This window comes from Lissotriton helveticus, chromosome 10 (genome assembly GCF_964261635.1).
Source record: "Lissotriton helveticus chromosome 10, aLisHel1.1, whole genome shotgun sequence".
NCBI lineage: Eukaryota > Metazoa > Chordata > Amphibia > Caudata > Salamandridae > Lissotriton > Lissotriton helveticus.
In genome coordinates, this window is record NC_136071.1 from 374,391,592 (window position 1) to 374,415,127 (window position 23,536).

Sequence of the window (23,536 nt, forward strand, 5' to 3'; positions counted from 1 at the left end):
TCATGATATTGCGCAGTCAACTAAAACTAACACAGACTTACTTCAAATTGAGGTAGCGGCTATCAGAAGTGATTTCAAATCTTTATCACTTTGTGTTTCGGCTGCTGAATCTCGGATAAGTGGTGTGGAAGATACAACGCAACAACATTCAAGGTCAATGCAACAGATGGAACGCTCGATGGTGGCGCTGAGGAGAGATCTTACGGAACAAGAAGATCGCAATCGCAGGAGAAATCTCCGTATTTTTGGCCTACCCGAGGATGCGGAAAAGTCCGCGCCTTCATTATTGGACTTTTTATATCAATGGATACCTTCTGTTTTACAGATTTCATTTCTGAAGGATTTTGAAATTGAACGTGCTCATCGAGTTCCTACCTATCGTCCCAAATCTTCACCTCATCCGAGGGCAGTAGTTTTTAAACCTTTGCACCATCAGCATTCTGAACAAATTCTAGCCCAAATGAGGAAGATTAAGGCGGTTACATGGGAAGGTCACAGGATTGCGATTTCACGTGACTTTGCTAGAGATACTGTCATCAGACGAAAAGGTTTTCTTAATCTACGTCGAAGGCTTCTGGACATGAACATTCCTTTTTCCTTCGCTGGCCCTTCAAGATTCCGCATAACCTTTAAAGGTCGTACTCAGATTTTTTGTGAGCCATCGGATCTTTCAACCTTTTTGGACAATCAGATGGAGTCTCAGATGGATGCTTCACCTTCTCCTGGTTCCTCTGGTTCTTGATTTTTGCTCATATGTTGTTTTTTTTGGAACATCTCTGTTTTGCATGCTTAGAAATTTGCTACGCAATGGTATTTAGGCTTCTAGTTATGTATATGACCATGCCTTAACCCTCTGTTTGTTTTTGCAGGTTTTTGTGTCTCTGTTGTTCTATTCTTCTTTATTGTTCTTTGTCCATCTGGCTTTGTCTTTTTTTTTTTTTGGATCTCTTGGTTCCACCATTTCCTTTCGATGTGCTTTATTTCTTTTTTCATTTTTTCTGATTTCAGTGTTGTGGTTTTATTGTTCGTTATTATGGTTTTCTTTGTTGTTTTATTCGGTTGTTATTCTTTTATGGTTGGTATTTGTTTCGTACTTTAGGTCTATCTTTGTTTTGTGGTTTTTCTGATATTTTGTCTTTTTTGTTTAGCTTCGTGTCTATCTATTATTAGATTTTGTCCTCTTCTCCTTCTTATGTGGACCTTCTCCTTCTCTTATTAATCTTCCATGCTTGAAATGTCTCTATCTTTTTTAATGTGATTAATTTGATTTCTTTTTTATTGTTCTGTATTCTCTATTTCATTGTTCTGTTTTTTAGTTCTATGTAATTGGTGTTTTCCTTGTTTTTTACTATTTATACAAGTTGATGAACTCTGATTTAATCTATATGGTCTATTTTTTATTTTACTTTTGTTCCTTCCAATTGTTCTTCCGCTCTATAGAGTGCATTACAATTAACTATGTTATACTATTTGTTCATGGTTGCGATGTTAGGTTGAATTTCGCTCTTTTCAGTTTTTATGTCCATTATTACTATTATTATGACTGTATTTATATTTGATTGCTATCTACTGTTATACTTGCTTATGTTATTATTTATAATGTTATTCATTACATAGTGGTTTCTATGTGTTGATGGATTTTTTCCGCTTCTCTTTTTACTGTTTGCGGATTTCTGATTTGATCGATTCACTGTTTTTGTAGGATTATGCCTGCCTTCAATGTTTTGTCCCTTAATGTTAGAGGATTAAATCATCCGGTGAAACGATCAAAAATACTGGATTATTGTAAATCTTTATCTTCAGATTTGGTACTTTTACAGGGAACAAAAGTTTCTTCCAAGGAGTCTTTGTGTCTGAGGAGAGAGTGGGTCCTTGATGTTGTGTGTTCTGATGCCTTGGGCAAAAAGAATGCTGTAATAACACTAATTTCTAAGAATTCTGGTTTATCTGTGATCTCTGCTGAACATGACTCAGAGGGCCATCTTCATTTTGGCGATCGATTACTAAAAAGTTAGCTGACACACCGCATAAAGGTAATCTAATTGTTGGTGGAGATTTTAATTTACCAATGGACCTCTTGTTAGATAGGAACTCTGCTTTTACTTTCCGTCCTCCTAGAGCACACAAACAGATGTTGAATATGTGTTCTTCTGCTCATCTTCAGGATATCTGGCATCTTCATAATCCTACAGGTAGTGATTTTTCTTTCTTTTTCTCTCCTCATTCTAGTTTTTCTCGTATTGACTATCTTTTGATTCATTCGTCTCTTGTGCACTATTCATCTTCCCCGTACATTCATCCTATTCTCGTTTCTGATCACGCGGCTGTTTCCTTTACCCTTTTGACCTTTGCTCCTCAAAACGAACCTCGCTCTTGGAGGTTAAATACAGAAATTCTACATGATGAATCTCAGGTTCTGGCTCTGTGTCAAGAAATTGAAAATTTATTTGCCGATAATGATGGTTCAGTTAGCTCTCCAACAGTCTTGTGGGATGCTTTTAAATTCACTCTTCGGGGTCAAATTATTAAATGTATGGCAAAGAGGAATGCTGTTATCAAAAGGGTACTTACGGATTTAGCAGATGAGATCAAACAACAAGAGCTTCTTTATCGTCGTTCTAAAGACAAACAATTTTTACAAACCATTAAGAACTTGAAATACTCCTATAATACTATTGTTACCAAGAGAGCTCACATAGGGGTACAGGCTCAGAAATCTAAACGTTTGCTATTAAAAAATCGTGCAGGTAGTATTTTGGCTGCGACCTTGAAATTTCAGGATTCTAATTTTAAGTCTTCTCAGATATCCACTATTAATGACAGCTCTGGTGCTAAAAAATTTCAGACCAAAGAGATCCTTGACGTCTTTCGAGAATTTTATAGTAAGCTCTATACTCCCACCAATCAATCCTCTTTTGAACAATGCCAAGACTTTTTGAAGACAATACCTATCCAATCTGTGTCAGTGGAAGATGGTCAAAAACTGGGTGGCTCCATAACATCTGAGGAAATTATAAATGCAATTAAAGCTACACGATCTGTGAAAGCTCCTGGTCCTGATGGATTCCCCATTTTGTTTTATAAAACCTTTCTTCCTTCTGTTGTTCCTCGTCTTCAGTCTGTTTTTGAGGCTTTTATTCAAGGGGGGTCGGTTTCGGGTTCTGCAGCTGATGCCACTATTATGGTGATTCCAAAAGAAGGTAAGGATCACTCGGATCCCAAAAATGTACGCCCTATTTCCATTCTTAATATCGAAGCAAAGATTTTTGCCAAGATACTAGCTAAACGTTTAGAGTCACATATTCCTAAGCTTGTTCACCATTCTCAAATGGGCTTTGTCAAGGGTAGACTTGCTAGGGATAACATTCGTACCTTTTGCCATATTTTAGGTGCAGCTAAGCATTCTAACCTTCCGGCTGCTGCTTTGGCCCTTGACGCCGAGAAGGCTTTTGACAAGGTATCTTGGCCTTTTTTACATGCTGTTCTTTGTGCGCATAATTTTGGGGACTCTTTTGTTAACATGGTTATGTCATTATATGCCCAGCCTAGAGCAAATATTAGAGTCAATGGAGCTACATCTTCGTTTTTTAATCTTTGCAAGGCACCAGACAAGGCTGTCCCCTATCCCTGCTTTTGTTTTTATTATCTATTGACCCGCTCCTTAGACTGATTGACCTCCATCCAGATATTAAGGGATTTAATTGTATAAAGACGGCTGCCTATGCGGATGATGTTCTTATTTTCTCTGATGACATTGTGTTGGCCATTCCCGCTATTTCCGACACCGTTTCTCTTTTTTCTAGTGTGTCTTGCTATACCCTTAATAGAGATAAGACGGAGATGTTCCCCCTGAATGCATATTGTTTTCCCGCACATATGGGTTCCGCAGGCTTTAAATGGCAATCTAAACAACTTAAATATTTGGGGATTTGGTTCTGTAGTACCCTTTCCGATACTGTGGCTTTTAACGAAGCTCAGACAATAATTAAAGTGAGACATCTTTTGGACACCAGGTCCCCTAAACATATTTCTTGGTGGGGTCATCTCCAAACTTTGAAAATGATGATAACACCTATTATATATTTTGTATCCTCTATGCTCCCTGTGCAGTTATCCTCTTCTTTTTTTCATGAGATGGATGCCCTTACTTCTAACTTTCTCTGGAATGATAAGAGGGCTAGAATTGCTTATACATTTTTAAGGAAATCTTATGATATGGGTGGTTCTAACTTTCCTGACTGGGAGAAGTATCAAGTTGCCTTTTTAGCCTCTCAAGGGGCTCTTTGGTTTTCCTCTATCCCTGGTCATATGCCTTCTTGGTTATTGATTGAGCAAGAGCTTTCTTCTCCCATGCCGACTTCTTCCTTTTTAACTACATCCACCTTATCTATTCCGTTTTCTCGTACAATTATCTTAGATACCATTGCAGCAGTCAGGAGGGTCGACAAGAGAGTGGCTATTCCAATTCATAAATCGAGATGGTCTTCACTATGGTGTAATTCTAGGATTAAAATCATTATTGATCCCACGTTGATGTCTTATTGGGCTACTAAAGTGATTACGCTAGTGCGTCATCTTTATGACTCCAATTATAATCCGGTACCCATTCTCCTCCTTAGCTCAACAATTTTCTCTCACTAATTTGGATTTCTACACCTTTTTAAAAATAAAAGTTGCTCTTGCTAAGTTACGTCTGGCTTCAAATTCTCCTACCATTACGTTATTCCAGTTGTGGCTTCGATCTGGTCATGTGGCTTCCAATATTTATAAATTTCTGTCCTCCGCTTCTTCTGCCTTGTATACTGTTACCCAACATAAATGGTTACGCATTTTGCTCAGGAACTCTCTGACCATATTTCTTCAGATTCTTGGCAGTTGATTGGGAAGCTTTCTCTTCGCAATAAAATTGCCCCTTCTTTAATTCAGTCTAAATTCTTCTCTATTAATCTTCTCCATTGGACTCCAGTACGCTTAGATTCTCTGAATCTGAAGGATAATGACCTTTGTTGGAGTTGTGGTCTGTCTGCTGGTGATTATCCACATATGTTTTTTGAGTGTTCGCTTCTTCAATCCTTTTGGGATTTAATACATAAACATCTTATGTTAATTTTTAAAATTCAATTCCAGCTCTCCTTTCCCATGATTATGTTGGGCCCATTGGCATCTCGGGTACCTCTGCCCTTAGATTCCTTGGAATTACAATTAATGGATCTTTTATTGACTGTGCCTGTTAAAGTGATTCTTATGGAATGGAAGTCTTTTTCCTCTGTCTCATACCACACTTGGTGGGCATGGGTCTCCTTTTTGAGAAGTGCACACACTTCGGTTGATGATGCCCATCTCTCTCCCTCGATCTCTAGTGGTGTTTGGAGAGCTTTGGATACACATATGAATTTGGCTTCGAAAGGTTTGGTTGACCAATATCCCTTTGTATCGCCTAGTTGAGTGTTGTATTTGTCTGTTATATGTAGCCCCACAGACAATCCTTTCTTTCTTCCTCATTTCTCCCTCTTCTCCTCTGTCTTCTTTTCTTTCTTTCTTTCTTTTCTTACTGTCCTGTTTTTCTCGCTCTCTCTTTTTTCTTGTCTCCTTTCTCTCTCTACATATCTTTCTTATCTCATGGTGATACTTTTGATGCTCATTATGGTTCCTTTGTATAATCTTTTTGTATTTTCTAACACACGTATGAATTATTTCGGATGAACTATTTGTGACTTGATCACAACTGCTATATTACACTTTTTGGTTTTTCATCACATGTATCACTTTTTTATTGTATTTAACTATTTTATATACTTCTTTAAACCTAATAAACTATTGAACTAAAAAAGAGTAATGACAATGGGGTATTTGTTCCAATAATGTTTATTGTAGCAAGTTTATAATTTATGTTGCCTGGCCTAATAAAGTGACCTTTTATGCTAAGTGCAAATATTTGGTGTGGTTGTTCTTATTGCGCGATGGGGTTCCAAGGGGATCGCAGCACGAGCTGCTGTCCCCTTGGGGAAATTCATGCGGTGGAACAGTCCACACAGCGCATGAGGGCTCTAGGCAGGCAGGGGGTGGGGCTTATCAGCTCGAGCAAGGCAGGAGGCAGTTAGGGAAAAACAGAGGTTAGGTGAGGAGATTGGGAGGCTGTCTTTTTGTGAACCAACCCACCCTGCCTATATAAAAAAAAAAGTCACGCTAGGTCAGGTAGCATTTTTCTGGTTCGCTGATTTTCATTGGGTGGCGTTTTTTCTTGGGGGTTGGATGGTCTGAAGCGGGCTTATCCTGCCCTCTGGGGTGGGGGAGGGGGGTTGGAAAGGTTGATTGGGATTGTGCATTTCATGGGGTATTTTTGATGAGAAGTCTTGTGGGGAATATTTGGTTGAATTGAAAAAAGTTTCAAGAGTAATGACAATGGGGTATTATTTCTAATAATGTTTATTGTAGCAAGTTTATAATTTATGTTGCCTGGCCTAATAAAGTGACCTTTTATGCTAAGTGCAAATATTTAATGTGGTTGTTCTTATTGCGCGATGGCACTTGTAAAAGGAGCTGCACAGCGGGGCGGAGGTGCTTATTGCATGCCAGCGGAAGGCGCTGCTCGATTTACAAGCCGGACCACCTGACATTCTGACAAAATGAGGGTAAAAAACATTGTTAACCAGCGCCCTCCTTTCAGCCCGTACCATCACTAGCTTCCTATCCTACGCAGGAGTATTTCCAATGACAATGCTCATAACGGGAATGCATCTCAGCATGTGAATACACTCTTGAATGCATACTGGGTGCTCACAGAAAAGGTTAATACATTAGCTGCCACTTTAAATAAGTTCACAGCAAGTTTGGCCCTGCATGCCTCGCATTTTGTCCATTGGAATAGTTGACTTTGCTTTCTTGTGTTAACCTGGGCACGGACATGGTAGGTAATTGAATGTTCCTTCCCACAGGCCTGAACATATGGTTGCCTTTCAGGTAGAATGACATAGAAAGGAGACACCCTACATTTCAAACAAGGGGGTATTATCATTAGGGTGCAACAAGAACTGTTCACTAGCCAAACAACTTAAGTCCTTAGGTACCTTCAAACACAAATCGAATGCACACATTTCAATTAGGAGCATCTTGCTTTTCCCATTTGATAATGGTATTTAAAAGGCTGGTTGACATTTTATATTATGTTATGTAGACGTCTGCGGGCTTGGAGCAGCCGTCAGAATTAGAGCGCAAGGGTAGACAAATAATGCAGCATATTATGCGATAAAAGATTAACTTTAGCACAATATGCCGTGGCACTTTTCTCGAACTATTTTGACATTTTAACACATATGGGCGTTTATAAAAAAGCGACCCCAATGCTGTATAACATGTTTCTTAAGAAAGGTGGCATTTTGAGCATTAATTGATGAATGCGTAGTCACTGGGCAGTCATTGCTTATGTCTTGATTTAGAGTTGGGTGGAAATAGAAGATCAACCGTTTTCTGTAGGAATCTGGAGATGGGGCCCAGGGCCGAAATTGTCCGGGGAAGGGAGGTGCGTGCCCATTTCCCCTTTATGCCCCACAGCCAGACTTTGGGGGATTGAATCCCCTGGGCTGAAATTGACCTGGGTATGGAGGCGGGGGGGGTCACATGTACGTCTCCTCCACCAATTACCACACATAAATCCCCCGCCACCTTCTGGACCTGGCCTGCCCAGAAGCATTAAAAACAAGCATTGGCATAGCCGATAGATCTCCCCTTTGGGACCTTACAAGTGTTTAGCCGCGCAACAGTTGATGTTGTTGCACCAAGGATATTGTGCTGCATAACTAAATACTTAGAAGGTCCCAAAAGTGAGCCCTATTGGCTATGCCAATGCTTGTATCTTTTATGTGTGAACTGGACTTGTTAACCAATTTTGGGAAGTCGCACATCATGCCATGTGGGCCGGGTAAGGAAAGCATGTCAAAATTAAGGGTAAAGGGGCATTCACTTGGCACTCTGAATGATTTTAATTTTCTAGGGATTGGTTTTCACAATGCAGGCTTCTGTCAACCGCCGATCCGCTGTTCTCGACTCACGTTATGTAGGTCAGCAGGGCACTATTCAACATGCCACATGCTGCAGGTGGTGGGGGGGCCTGTTTCTCCCTTTCTGAACATTTATAATGCTCAGCGCATTTCGGCAGCCTTTTATGGCTTTGGGGCCAGGGGATTCTGTTATGCTGAGTCTCTTTAGTTCGTGGAAAGTCACATATGTATGTGTCTTATGCTTCTGCCACCAGCCAGCTCTCATTACATTATCCATTCATATCGTAACCAACAGTATATATTGGAAAAGATGAAGCTGGCCCCTCTTTAACTCTGGGTCATAATTTGGACAAACAGTGAGGCAAGTGTAGAGACATATAGAAACAACAGGAGAGAAAAGGGCCAAGGTAAATACTCTCCTGCCCCCTGGCTATATCAATCATAAACAACTAGAGAGTATCATAAGTTATGAACAACACAACCAAAAAAGAGAAAGGCAAGTTTAGAACCTGCTTCCACACCATGCAGTGCTCCATACATACCGAATAAGTGTGCTAGAACTAGGAATTTATGGGTTTAACCAAGAGGAAAAAAGGGGACCCTCAGGCACCTATACAAGTAAGGTTGCCATTGTCTTCATCGGGTTCCTGAAGTTAGTGCGTATAAAAGTACATCTAACCAGAAAATGTGACGTTAAAATGAGTATAGATCACTCCCTCAACCAATGTTTTTTAATAAAGAGGTGATACGAACTCAATTAAAAACAAGTGTATAAGTCGGACAGAAAAGGGTTAAGCAAATTTGAACCCCCTGTCCTGAAAAGTGGTCGACATGTTTCAGCTAATTGGTCTTCTACGACCCAGCATTCCTCAGGACCAGAAAAGATGTAAAAAACTCACCCAACGAGGCAGTACACCCCCTACAGTGTCTACTCACGGTGGATGGCTGTTCACATAAACGCGTTTTACCAATTTTTGTTCCTTACTTATGGTAAGCGTCTTGTATACTACCTCTATTATTATGAGGTTTTATGGAATTCTATTTGATTTCCATTGTCGTTTCAAACAGAAACAGAGGGCAAGTCTTCCTCTTAGAATTTATTTATTTATAGAGTAATAGGCTAGCTCCATAAGACCGTGGTGGAGGAAATCTTCACGGCAGCATTTGCTCGCTGGCGGCTCCCTGCATTTCCACCTATGTAAGACACATCCACGGCTCGAAAAGTGTAGAGACATCATTGCGGACTGTCTCAAATTGGATAAAGGCTCCTTAATTCCCTGATTATCTTATGTTAAGAAATGGTTTGAAGCATTGAGCCTACCAGGCCACTTTGATGCTCCTTGTACTTTAAAGAAATCAGATAAATCACTGGTGATGCTTCACTTCTCAGAATTTTCTCATTTGCAAAGACTAAAGTCTGAATCTGTTAGAAAATCAGTCAAAGATTATCTTGTATTTTCTGTACCTGTGGAGCCCGTGTTATATATAAATACTGCATTTTCACATTGGGAGAGATCCCTACTTTTTCATTTTGAAACAGGCACTGTGTGACGCTTAATGAGATTTTCAAAGGTGGAAAAACGTTAGGGGGTGTCTGATTTGGCTTGTCCCTGTGATGGCCTGTCGTAGCAGACCCTGATTCATTTAATGTTTTTTTGCAAATTTTACAAATCCTTTTTAGATCGAGCCTGGGCAGCCCATGCCCTGCTCTGCGGGGAATGCTGTATGCAGGTAGGGACTTGAAGCACCGCACACACACCGCCCATATTTTTCATTGGCTTGTGTCATTGTCCACTGTAACATGTGGCTGTTCATTGGCCAATAGGCTTAGTGGTCCCTCCTCAGTCTCATTTTGCAACCTCCCATGGCGACACCCACTGTTAAGTGCATTGCTACTTGGTAGGCTTTAATTGAAGCCTTCACGCACTATTTTCTCAAATAGATATGTCCTTCCTGCTGTTGCAAGCAGGATTTATCTTCCCTAATGTTTTTCAAAAATAAATTATAGAACGGCGCAGAACACATTTGCAATTCATTAGGTCTCGCATTTGCGAGAATGTTAGCTATTAACACATAAATAAAAGGCATTGTCATTTACAATGCCAACAGCAAAAAACTCTTGTAAATCTGAGACCTATTACATTGCAAATGCTTGTTACAATTATTTATCAAGCCAATTTTAAAATCCTTGAGACTCAGGAAATGTAGAGATGTGCTCTGATCTATCTTCAGTTTCTAAACAGTTATGATGTCAATTGAGGTGTCTGTTTCTTTTTGAAAGCTGCAGTGAGATGCAGGAAATCTATTGAGGGTTGGTGCTATACCTATTTTTAACACAGGGAAGGGGCCCACTGAGTCTGAAAAGATACAGTCCCAGAGTAAAGGTATTCGTCATTGGGGAGCGTTTAGTTCTCAGTCCGAAATACGTCATCCATTTCAGGCAACCGTGTTCTTGAAGGCATTTCACAGAATTTTTACGCTGATTGATTAATTAGATTGTATTGTATTTTATGTATGTTTAATTTATGTATCTTTTATGGCTACCTGTGTGCCAAATAATGTGAATTGAACTTGAACTTGGACAATGCAATACTCTATGCAACATTTGTATGAGCTCATTTATTCCATAATAGATATTTGTTTAAGGGTTATCTGCTTTAAGTGAAAAAGTAGTGACTGACTAATGAAGTGAGACATTGGAGAGCTTTTTAACAAAGCATATATGTTAGAAAAACCTTTATACATGCCCAGTGGAAAGTCCTTTTTCAAAGGATCCTTTGATAAAGATCTGAACTTCTTCGGCGGTATGTCCTTGACAACAATTTATATGTGAGCATTTTCGTTTAGTGAAGAAAAACAATACTTACAATACCCAAACTGTTCTCAGTTACCTGTTGGGGTGTGAACACGTGGATGCACTACCATAGAAAGCTTCTTCTTTGACAGGTCATGACACTGCATATCCGATCCCTTTTCAAAGAAATATCTCAAAGTGCCCACTAAAAAGCAAATGAAAATCAAAGGTTGTTGGTTGTGTACTTACAAACAATATTTGCCATTGCCTAAGACACAGAGAAATTGGATACACTATATCCATCACATTCCCAGATGAAAAAGAAATCATAGCCACATTCATTGGACTACTGCCCAATTTGGATATTCCACCCACTTCTAAATGAAAAGCATTTATTTCTACTAACAACTCCTTTCCTAGTGTGGGAATATAACATAACGTAGTACACTTATAAAACAAAATATTGTTGCATTAAATTGTTGTGTTGCTGTAAAGAATCAAGAATTGTACAAAATTGATGGAAACGAATCTGCTTACTGGATCTACAGATTTATTTTTCATGGAAGAATTATTAACAATCTAGATAGAGCATCTCCAGGCTACTGAATGTCTGACCACACATAAAGAGAAAATAATGTGTTGATTCACTCAAGTCTAATTTACTATCAGAATTCAGAACCGTTCTAACTAAATTTAGACCTGGCTATCATAATCTCTTGGCCAAACTGAACAACCACGCTACATAGTTAAGTTGATAATATTTAGAATAAGGAAACATAGATGCAATTGGTGCCTGAAGTCACAGTAATTTACTAATCAAGTCAAGTAAAAAAATCGTTATTTCTGCCATTTCAGGCCATACAAGAGCGCAGAATAATGCGTAATAAAAAGGAGATAACTTATATAATCATAAAAGGACACCATAGAATTCATTATACACAAAATAAGCGTAATTTGCAAATAAAAATGAACATCCAGGTATTTAACACTTTAGCATTCAATATCAGTTAATTGGCGCCGATTGGACCACATAGCTAACAAATACTTAGAAAGTGCAAATACAATTATGCTTGATGTGTCGGTTTTTAAAATTCTAAAAGCATACAGACAATTTTTAAAACCTAGATTTCTACATAGCGGTACCAGCCAACACTTCCTGGATTTAGTGTAGGCTGGACAGAAGAAGTAATTTACTAATCAGAAGAGTCACCTGATTTATGACAGCTCTTACCGCATGCCAAGGCTGCTTCTAGTCCACTACCATCAATAGTGGCTGCTACCGGACTGGTTAAAAAACACTTACCTGTGAGGGCCAGCTGGCCGCCACCTCTCCTCCGTCCTCTTCTTCCTGACTCCAATCCCGCAGCAGGAAGCACCCGGCTCACAGTCGCATGATATCCAATCACAACGCAGCAGTGTTGTAGTTGGTCTGAACGCGATGGATTGGCACTCAGCCATGGAATGAGGGCCCGAGCATGTTCGCCACGCAGGCTCTAATACAGCCTACTTGAAGAAGATGCGAAGTGCAAATGAATGTTTGGCCTGCCCAAGAGGGCCAGCCAAACAGTCATGGGCACTTAGAAGTGGGCAAACCCCTTCTCCCCTGCTCCTCTGTTGCTGGAGCAGCCCCCCCCCCCAATGCAAGGCTGCAGCAGAAGAAAACATAAAATTATATTACCATGAGTTATTATCATTTCATGTTTACTTTACTTCACTGCTGTGAAGAAGTGGGGCGTCGCTCCTCCACCTTAGCGGAAGAACCACAACTGACCGCCATCCTTGGTAGGGTTGTTTGAGTTTTAAACAGAGTTTAGTTAGAGTTGTGCCACTCAGTCCGAGGTTGGCACAAAATTTAAATGGGGCCAAGCCACACCATCCTAAACATTTCAGTGGAAATTGGATTATTTTCTGCTATCACATCTGCTTTTAGCTAACTACACTGAAACAGTTATTAAGCAACATTTTCAAAGAAAACTCTACCAGGGGGTGCTGTAGTGTGAGAAACTAGGTTGTTGGTTGAGGGGGAGTGAGCCCTTCTCAAGCAACAGCAATAATCCTTGTCCGGATGAACCACAAAAAGTCACTAAAATCAACCTAGAACCAATGTATTAAGTACTTTTGCAGCACTTACACAGAAATAAAGTGAAAGAAAAATTCCATACAAATTTAGAACATGTTATTACATTAATTGATATCAAAACAACAAAAATGTAATCAGTAGAACCAGAGATATGCAATTTCAAAGATTTAACGTAAGTATAGCGCCTGAAAGCACACAGTGCCACTCACGTGTATCTGGTTGTACAAGGCTTGGTGGAAGTCACAAATTCAGGCCACCCGCGCTGGAGTGCAGGTCGGATAGAGAAACAGGTAAGTCTTGCTGAAAAGTTTACCTTCTCAAAGCTTGGATCAAAGAGTCCAGTTCACAGTGGAGGGGGCCACGAGGAGCAGGGAGAGCAATACGTATGGTCATAGCTGTAGCACAAAGAGCAAGCCGGGCGTCATGGACAGTCATAGCTGTAGCAGGAAGTTCCTGTTGGGGGTCCCAGTTGTTTGTTGCTGGAGCGTCACTTTGGGGGTCACCTCAGGCTATGGATGCTGTAGCGCAAAGTGCAGATCTTGTGTTGCTGGTCATTGCTGGCGGTTGCTGTAGAATGAAGAGTTGGGTTCACTGGAGCCTCGCACTGTCAGTCATCACAAGCAATCTCTTGATGTGAATGGGCCCATATGCTCTCTCGAATTGTCCAAAGCTTCATTATTTCTCTTTTGTAGTTAGAGTAGAGGACTCTGATGCCAACCAAGGGCCCAGGACCTGGTGAGGCGTCTCTTAGCGAATCAGGGACTCACTCTTGCAAAGGTCACTTGGGTTAAGGCAAGAAAGTTGCAGATCCATACATGTCCAGTGCAACAGATCAGCTGGGCAGTTGCAGGGAGGCCTCTGGAGCTTGTTATGCCCTTTTAACTCTAACAGGAGGTTGTCATCTTGTATGTTTAAAGCCCACTATCACCAAAAAGGTATTCTGGCGCTGAGCAGTGGTGTGGTCTAACCGTGGTTATGGTAGGTTGGTTATTTGAAAAAAACAATCTTCAATATTCAGAATGTAAAGAACATACACGAAGCAATGTTTTCATTGCTTTCTAGACTTCTGACATGGTCAGGTGGGCACTAGTAAAGCTGATCGATCACTTGCTCAACATTGGCATGGCAAGACCGATTGGCTTGACGATTGCGTGTGTATATAGGCACTGGTTCATCAAAGTAAAGAGAAAAAAGTAAAACGATGCTCCGGTGGGTTCATGCCTAACTTTGGAGCAAATGTCTAACTTCTGGAACTCAGAAAGAGTTGCAGGGATACTCATTGCAACCTGTGACTGCCGGATCTTCACAAATCTATTCTGATGTGTATTTTCACAACTTGTCACGAAAATAACTCCACTAGGAAGTGAGGGTCAAAGGGAACATATTTAAAGACCTACAACAGATTGAATCCCCAAATCCTATACTCAATATCAACAAAGCAATCTGGTGGTCTATGGTATGAGAAAAATGAAATTAAAGAAGAGAGGAAAAGAAAAACGTAGTTACTTACAGACAAGTTAAGTTCTAGTTTAACCCCTTTGATGCTGATGACGGAGCGGTTCCGTCATCAGCATCGGTTGGGCTGTGCTGATGACGGAACCGCTCCGTCATCAGTAAAGCCCTGGGGGGGAGCGCTGGCGCTCCCCCCCTGGGGCATCGATCCTGGTCGTTTTAGGAGGGGTGGCAGCGGAAGACTTTCCGCTGCCACCCCCTGGCCCCCCCACGCTTCCTGGTGACGTCAGCGCGCGCCAACGTCATCAGGAAGCGCTGGACGCGCTGGAAGCCATTTGTTTCCAGCGCGTCCAGCAGAGAGGTGGGTGTTGTGCTGCTCCGGTGGGGCGGGGGGGGGCTGTTTTTCAGTGCCTTGAGGCATCGGGGGGGGAGGAAACTGTGTTTCCTTTCCCCTGATGTCCCAATGCACGGCATTCCTGGTGCACGATCGCGCACAGCGTTGCGATCGTGCACCAGGAATGCCCCACTAGTCACCAGGGATTGTTTTTGGCCGTAATTGTTTGTGCAGGAAGCGACCCCTTGGGCAAGGGTCACTTCCTTTTTTACGCCATAATAATTATCAGACTTTTCTGTCCCCCCTGGGGCAGATCGGCCGATCTGCACCCAGGGAGGGCAGAAAAGCCCACTAGTCACCAGGGATTTTGTTATATTTGAAAAAGGAAGCGACCCTTGGGGAAAGGTCACTTCCTAGTGGTCCTAATTTTTTTTTAGACTTTTCTGCCGTTTTTTGGGCCGCATCTGGACCCAGGGGGGGCAGAAAAGCCCACTAGACACCAGGGATTGAATTATATTTATAAAGGAAGCGACCCCTTGGGCAAGGGTCGCTTCCTTAGGGGGATAAAATATTTTTCGGACTTTTCTGACCCCCCTGGGGCAGATCGGCCGTTTTTTTGGCAGATCTGCACCCAGGGGGGAGGGGGTGGGGCAGAAAAGCCCACTAGTCACCAGGGATTTGTTTACAATTGAAAAGGAAGCGACCCCTTGGGGAAGGGTCGCTTCCTAGTGGCCCTTATTTTTTTTCAGACTTGTCTGCCCCCCCTGGGGGAAGATCAGCCGTTTTGTGGGCCGCATCTGGACCCAGGCGGGGGTAGAAAAGCCCACTAGACACCAGGGTTTTTATTATATTTATAAAGGAAGCGACCCCTTGGGCAAGGGTCGCTTCCAGGGGGCATTATAAACATTGTAGACTGTTCTGCCCCCCCTGGGGGCAGATCGTCTGTTTTTTTTTACCGTTTCTGGACCCAGGGGGGGATAGAAAAGCCCACTAGACTCCAGGTTTTTTTTTTATAGGGAGCGACCCCTTGGCCAAGGGTTGCTTCCTTGGGCCCATTTGTTTTCTAAAGTATGTTCTGCCGTGTCTTTATTTGGCCTCTCTGCCCTCCGTAGGGTTGCTTCCAGGGGGCCCACGTTTTTAATGATTTATAATCTTCCCCCCTTTGGGACAGACACCCCATTTGTGACATACCTTGTGACATAGCCTGTTGTAATGTTTCTTCTAATGTGTATTGTTTTTTTTTCTCTTTAGATTGTTGCAGTGTGCGGTTCCGTTACTGGTGGTTCTGTTGTTCTGCTGTTTCTGTAGTTGCATGTGTTTGGTAAGAGACCTCTTTTTTGTTCAATTGTAATGTAATTGTTTATTTTGCAAAGTGTGTAGTAATACGAGTATGTTTGGTTTCTCTTTGTTGTGATTGTAAAACATGTTTTGCATTTATTTTTGATGTGTCCTTCTGTAGATGTAAGTTTTTTTTCTCTTCTTTCTAGTGGGATATCGTTGCCTATTTGCTGTGTCGTGGCAGAGTAGGTGCTGGTGGGTGTAGTTGTGTCTTGTAAGTGAATTGTATATTTTTTCTAATTATTTTGTGAAAAAGGCTTACATTTTTTTATCTTACTTTGCGCAGTGTTGGGGTTGTTGAGTTGTTTGTGCAGACTCCTTTATTTGTAAGGATAATGGCTAGCCGCCGGATTACTGCTCAGCAAGTTGTTGGAATGCTTTTTGATTCTTCCTCTGACCATGGTCCAGAGACTGACTCTGAATCTGAGCCAGAGGTGGGAGGTGAAGATTCAGGTAGTGAGTTTTCTCTACACATGGCTTCATCTGATGATGAAGACACTCTGAGTGCTGATGAAGCTACTTTTGGTGTGGATGACGTGCCTGTGGTTGCGGAGGACATTGCTGTGCCTGTGGTTGCGGAGGACATTGCTGTGCCAATAGTGCGGCAAGAGACATCTGGGCTTCAGCCTGGGGCTGCTAGATTTCCAGTTGGTGTAGTGAGACAAGAGGCAGCTGTGCGGCAGCCTGCGGCTGGAAGACTTGACGTTGAAAGTTCTGACCTCTGGGTTGCACCAGGCATGGTGTAGCCGGCATTGCCTGAATTTACTGGTGTTCCAGGGTGTAGGGTGAACACTGAAAACTTTTTGCCTATTGATTTTTTCAAGTTGTTTATGGATGATGTGTTTTAGGCAGAGATTGTAGAGCAGACTAATTTGTATTCTGACATTTTTTTTAGGGTGAACAGTGCCAGCCTTAAGCCCCACGCTAGAGCTACCCGGTGGACTCCCACAAATTTGGAGGAGATGAAAAAGTTTTTGGGTTTATCTTTTTGACGGGCTTGCTTAGGAAACCATCAATGGCTTCATATTGGTCTACTAGTCCCTTGATGGCAACAGCTATATTTCCGGCAGTCATGAGTCATGATAGGTATTTGCTTCTGCTTCGGATGATGCATTTTGTTGACAATAGTCTTGCTTTGCCACGAGATCACCCTGAATGTGACCGTCTTTTCAAGATTCGGCCTGTCATTGATGATTTTGTTAATCGATTTCCTGAGATCTTTTATCCTGGGAAAGAAATTGCAGTGGATGAGTCTTTGCTGTTGTTCAAGGGCCGCTTGGTATTTCGGCAATACATTCCTAGTAAGAGGGCACGCTATGGAATCAAACTGTATATGCTGTGTGACAGTGAGACTGGATATGTCTCTAATTTCAGGGTGTACCCTGGTAAGGAATCCAGGATTAACCCCCCTGGTTGTCCGTCGACTTTTGGAGTGACTGAGAAAATTGTGTGGGAACTTGGTCGTGGATTTTTTAACAAAGGCCATCATTTGTATGTCGATAACTTCTACACTGGTGTGCGGTTGTTCAGGGAATTGGCCAGAGTGGACACTGTTGCTTGTGGCACAATCCGCTCAAACCGTAAAGGTTTCCCAAAAGAACTTGTTTGTCGAAAGCTTGCTCGGGGACAGTGCAGTGCATTGCGTTGTGAGGATCTTCTAGCTGTGAAGTTTTCAGACAGGAGAGATGTCTACATGTTGACTACAATACATGATGAAAGCACTGAACCGGTGCCAGTTTGGGGTCAGGTTTCAGAAGTGCGCAAACCTGTGTGCATAATGCACTACAATAAGTACATGGGTGGTGTTGACAGAGTAGATCAGAGGTTGAAACCGTATGCTGCTCTTCGTAAGGCTTACATTTGGTACAAGAAGTTGGCTATCCATCTTTTCCACTTGGCAATCTTTAATGCTTTTGTTGTGTTCCAGAAATCTTGTCCCCAGTCAAAGATGACTTTTGTGAAGTTTCAGGAGTCTGTAGTAGGCAGCCTTGTTTTAGTGGAACAGGCAAGTGTTCCTAGAGTTGGAGTGGTGGAGGATGTTGCCAGATTGAAAGATCGCCACTTTCCTGATACAATACCTCCTACAACCTCAAAAGACTTTCCCAGTCGGAGATGTAGTGTCTGTTGGCGAAGAGGTTTGCGGAAGGAGGTTCGTATGTACTGCCCCAACTGCCCTTCAAACCCTGGGCTGTGTGTACCTGCTTGTTTTAGATTGTACCACACGCAAAAGAATTTTTGGGAGTATCAATGAGTGGTAAAGTGAACTGGTTGGTCTTTATTCTTTAAAACTTATTGTTCAGTTTCAAAGTTTGCATTTGTGTAGTCTTTTTAGATTTAGTTGTTGAGTTAGTAGATTTGTATCAATTTGCAATTTGTTTTTGTTTTTCTTTTATTTTCAAAAAAACTAAAGTATGATGTTGGTTTGCGTGTAGTGTCCATTGTCTGACGGTGTGCATGGTTTGGCGCTTGGCTAACGGTGTCTGTGGACTGGTGCTTGTCTGGCGGTGTCTGTGGACTGGTGCTTGGCTGGCGGTGTGCGTGGTCTGGAGTTTGGTTGGCGTGTGCGTGCTCTTGCGCTTGCCTGGTGTTGTGTTTGGATTTGTCTGGTGGTGTGCGTGGAGTGGTGCTTGGCTGGCGGTGTGTGTGGAGTTGCGCTTGGATGGTGGTGTGTGTGGAGTGGCGCTTGGCTGGTGGTGTGCTTGGAGTGGTACTTGGCTGTCTGTGCACGGAGTGGTGCTTGGCTGGCGGTGTGTGTGGAGTGGCGCTTTGCTGGATGGTGTGCGTGGAGTGGTACTTGGCTGTCTGTGCAGGGAGGGGTGCTTGGCTGGTGTTGTGTTTGTGGAGTGGTGCTTGGCTGGTGGTGTGTGTGGAGTATTGCTTGGCTGGTGGTGTGCGTGGAGTGGTACTTGGCTGTCTGTGCACGGAGTGGTGTTTGGCTGGCGGTCTGTGTGGAGTGGCGCTTGGCTTGCGGTGTGCGTGGAGTGATGCTTGGCTGGTGGTGTGTGTGGAGTGGTACTTGGCTGTCGGTGTGCGCTGAGTGGTGTTTGGCTGGCGGTGTGCATGGTCTGGTGCTTGGATGGTGGTGTGCGTGGAGTGGCGCTTTGCTGGCGGTGTGTTTGGAGTGGCGCTTGGCTGGATGGTGTGCGTGGAGTGGTACTTGGCTGTCTGTGCACGGAGTGGTGCTTGGCTGGTGTTGTGTTTGTGGAGTGGCGCTTGGCTGGTGGTGTGCGTAGAGTGATGCTTGGCTGGTGGTGTGTGTGGAGTGGTACTTGGCTGTCGGTGTGCGCTGAGTGGTGTTTGGCTGGCGTGGTGCATGGTCTGGTGCTTGGATGGTGGTGTGGGTGGACTGGCGCTCGGCTGGCGGTGTGTGAGTAGTTAATTTCTGTTGGTCACTACACACACTGCTAGTTGAGTGACACTCCACGCAGTCCATCATTTTGTGTAGTTGCAATGTCAGAAATGTGGGCGTGTGAAAGTGATGGGCCCTTGAATGGCGCTGTCTGCTGGTGTGAGTGTTGAAATGTGATGGGTCCGCGGCTGGCGGTGTGAATGTTTTGTATGTGTCACACTTACGAAAGGTGTATGAATGGCCTGTAAAGAGGTTGGTGCCTTGACGTGGCTTTACAGCTCATGAGCTGTGAGTCAGTGGTTCAGTTTATCATACTTTCAATTATACGCAGTGTACTTCATTTTTGTGAAATTACTTGCGAATACAATTGTATGTACTGAATCATCTCTCACCCTCGTGCCAAATCCAACCAGTATGTCTGTGTGCTTGCGGATTAGATGGCTGTGCGGTAATATTTTTCTTTTATCTCTTTCTGAAGTAGGGTGTACCTTGTCCCTTATTGTGATTGTTGTTATGTGTTGCTTTTCCTTCCGGATGGTATCAATGGTCTAGTTTGTATCAGGTATGAAAGGTGTGTGAATTGCCTGTAAAACGGTTGGTGCCTTGTCGTAGCTTTACAGCTCACGAGTTGCGAGTCACTGGTTCGGTTTTTATGCATTTATTTGTTGACAGAGCATTTCATATTTTTGAAATATCTTGTTAATAAAATGTTATGTACTGATTGATCACTCGCCCTCGTGCCAAATCCAACCAGTATGTGTGTGTGCTTGCGGATTAGATGGCTGTGCAGTAATATTTGTCTTTTATCTCTTTCTGAAGTAGGGCGTACCTTGTCCCTTATTGTGATTGTTGTTATGTGTTGCTTTTCCTTCCGGATGGTGTCAATGGTCTGGTTTGTATCAGGTATGAAAGGTGCGTGAATGGCCTGTGAAACGGTTGGTGCCTTGTCGTGGCTTTACAGCTCACGAGTTGCGAGTCACTGGCTCGGTTTTTATGCATTTATTTATTGACAGAGCATTTCATTTTTTTGAAATATCTTGTTAATAAAATTTTATGTACTGAACCATCACTCGCCCTCGTGCCAAATCCAACCTGTATGTGTGTGTCTTTGAGGAATAGATAGCCGTGCTTGAATGTTTGACTTTTGAGTATCTCTGTTAAGGTGTGGTATCATTTTCCTCGGGAGAACAAGGGGAACGCTGGGTGGTACGGCATTTTTGCCGGCACGGAGATTCCACGCAAAACAATTTGGAAAAGTGATATTTTTACGCTTCGTGGGGAACTTTGGACAGCCCTGGGGATACCTGCAGTGGGAGCAGGCACCAGGAGGCTCTGGGGATACCTGCAGTGGGAGCAGGCATCGGGACTCGGTGTCCCAGCAGCGAACGGAGCCGCGAGCAGGAGCGGCAGCCCCTCCCCCCTCCCCACCGGGACTTCAATTGCATCTCGCGCCTCCCGCTTCACGGGAGACGCTTCGTGGGGAACTTTGGACAGCCCTGGGGATACCTGCAGTGGGAGCAGGCACCAGGAGGCTCTGGGGATACCTGTAGTGGGAGCAGGCATCTGGACTCGGTGTCCCAGCAGCGAACGGAGCCGCGAGCAGGAGCGGCAGCCCCTCCCCCCTCCCCACCGGGACTTCAATTGCATCTCGCGCCTCCCGCTTCGCGGGAGACGCTTCGTGGGGAACTTTGGACAGCCCTGGGGATACCTGCAGTGGGAGCAGGCACCAGGAGGCTCTGGGGATACCTGCAGTGGGAGCAGGCATCGGGACTCGGTGTCCCAGCAGCGAACGGAGCCGCGGGCAGGAGCGGCAGCCCCTCCCCCCTCCCCACCGGGACTTCAATTGCATCTCGCGCCTCCCGCTTCGTGGGAGACGCTTCGTGGGGAACTTTGGACAGCCCTGGGGATACCTGCAGTGGGAGCAGGCACCAGAAGGCTCTGGGGATACCTTCAGTGGGAGCAGGCATCGGGACTCGGTGTCCCAGCAGCGAATGGAGCCGCGAGCAGGAGCGGCAGCCCCTCCCCCCTGGGTCTATTTAGCCACATCGGGTATCCCGCAACGCGGGACGCACGCGGGTCGGCGCCGGGCTAAGCCCTGGCAAAGGGCGGGCCCTCTACGGCCCTCAGAGGCCAGAGGAGGACAGGACGGGCCACCCCACTTGATTCTTTCCAAGGAGGAGGTATAGAGTCGTTTTAATTTCTTATCTGTCTTGCACGGTACTGCCTATTGTCGCTTTTGGACTTTTGGAGTTTTGTCATTTCTATTAACCATGTCCATCTGGGAGGAGCTGAATGCCCTGTGTGGCACCAAGTATGTCCCGGACGTATTAACACCCCCTATTATGGGTAGAGATGCTGACTATCTAAACGGCACTCCTCGGGATGTACCTCTACCTTTTAATAAAGACCAATCTCTAGTCAATACACTGCCCCGGGGTCCAAATTGTAAAAGGAAGCACGATGAGGAAAAAGACAATGAGAACCAATCTAACGTTCAAAAATCGTGCACCAGCTCTACACCATCCCCCTCTAACCCAATTACATCAAAGGTGGATAAGGCTGTGTATAGAACAGATGATCCTTTATCGCCCCTCCAATTGTCCTTACTGGCTCAGTTTGAGCAATTGTTAATATCAGCCATATCACCCCTGGTTACAAAAATTAACGATCTAGGGGACAGGCTGACAAGTATTGAAAAAAACACTTAAAAGGAACTCTCTACCAATCAACAAATCAGTTATATCTATTTGCCCGAATCCCCCCATCAACCACGCGCAAGATTTCACTGGGAAATTGAGGTGCGACCACGTTGCGTTTTGCGCTGTTTCATGTCACAGCCACTATGCCTAACAACGCAAGTGAGGTACCATTTTTTTCGGGAGACCTGGGGGAACGCTGGGTGGGTGGGAATTTGTTGATCCACGCAGATTCCAGAACTTTCCACCACAGAAATGTGAGGAAAATGTGTTTTTTTTGTCAAATTCTTAGATTTGCAAGGGATTCTGGGTAACAGAACCTGGTGGTAGGCAGTCGAGTCACCCCATCCTGAATTTCCCTGGGTGTCTAGTTTTCAAAAATGTATAGGTTTGCTAGGTGTCCCTAGGTGCTGGCAGAGCTAGGGCTCAAAAACAAAAGGTAGTCTCTTTGTCCAAAAAGCTCAAGATTTCACTGGGAAATTGAGGTGCGACCACGTTGCGTTTTGCGCTGTTTCATGTCGCAGCCACTATGCCTACCCACGCAAGTGAGGTACCATTTTTTTCGGGAGACCTGGGGGGACGCTGGGTGGGTGGAAATTTGTTGATCCACGCAGATTCCATAACTTTCCACCACAGAAATGTGAGGAAAATGTGTTTTTTTGTCAAATTCTTAGATTTGCAAGGGATTCTGAGTAACAAAACCTGGTGGTAGGCAGTCGAGTCATCCCATCCTGAATGCCCCTGGGTGTCTAGTTTTCAGAAATGTATAGGTTTGCTAGGGTTCCCTAGGTGTTGGCAGAGCTAGGGCTCAAAAACAAAAGGTAGTCTCTTTGTCCAAAAAGGGCAAGATTTCACTGGGAAATTGAGGTGCAACCATGTTGTGTTTTGCGCTGTTTCATGTCGCCGCCACTATGCCTACCCACGCAAGTGAGGTACCATTTTTTTTGGGAGACCTGGGGGAACGCTGGGTGGGTGGAAATTTGTTGATCCACGCAGATTCCAGAACTTTCCACCACAGAAATGTGAGGAAAATGTGTTTTTTTGGTCAAATTCTTAGCTTTGCAAGGGATTCTGGGTAACAAAACCTGGTGGTAGGCGGTCGAGTCACCCCATCCTGAATTCCCCTGGGTGTCTAGTTTTCAAAAATGTATAGATTTGCTAGGTTTCCTTAGGTGCTGGCAGAGCTAGGGCTCAAAAACAAAAGGTAGTCTCTTTGTCCAAAAAGTGCAAGATTTCACTGGGAAATTGAGGTGCGACCACGTTGCATTTTGCGCTGCTTCATGTCGCAGCCACTATGCCTACCCACGCAAGTGAGGTACCGTTTTTATCAGGAAACTTAGGGTAATTCAGATTTGTAAATCAACTGTTATTATCAATTAAGCTTTCATGCATTTCTCCCTTTCAATGAAAGACATTGTGTAAAAAAAAATCTTTTTGAAAAATGACCATGCTAGTATGAGTATTCACAATTTTTAAAATGTGCAATTATATACTGT

General features: G+C 43.6%; 1 protein-coding gene across 2 annotated transcripts in view; it reads right to left on the bottom strand.

Moving 5' to 3' along the window:
• LOC144784031 (GTPase IMAP family member 4-like) overlaps positions 1 to 23,536 on the bottom strand; it is a 250,762-nt gene that overhangs the window by 55,004 nt on the left and 172,222 nt on the right. For both annotated transcript variants that reach the window (XM_078662733.1, XM_078662734.1), the window contains one exon: positions 10,889 to 10,996. In XM_078662733.1, the coding sequence (XP_078518859.1) occupies positions 10,889 to 10,996 (108 nt within the window). The remainder of the gene's footprint in view (positions 1 to 10,888; positions 10,997 to 23,536) is intronic.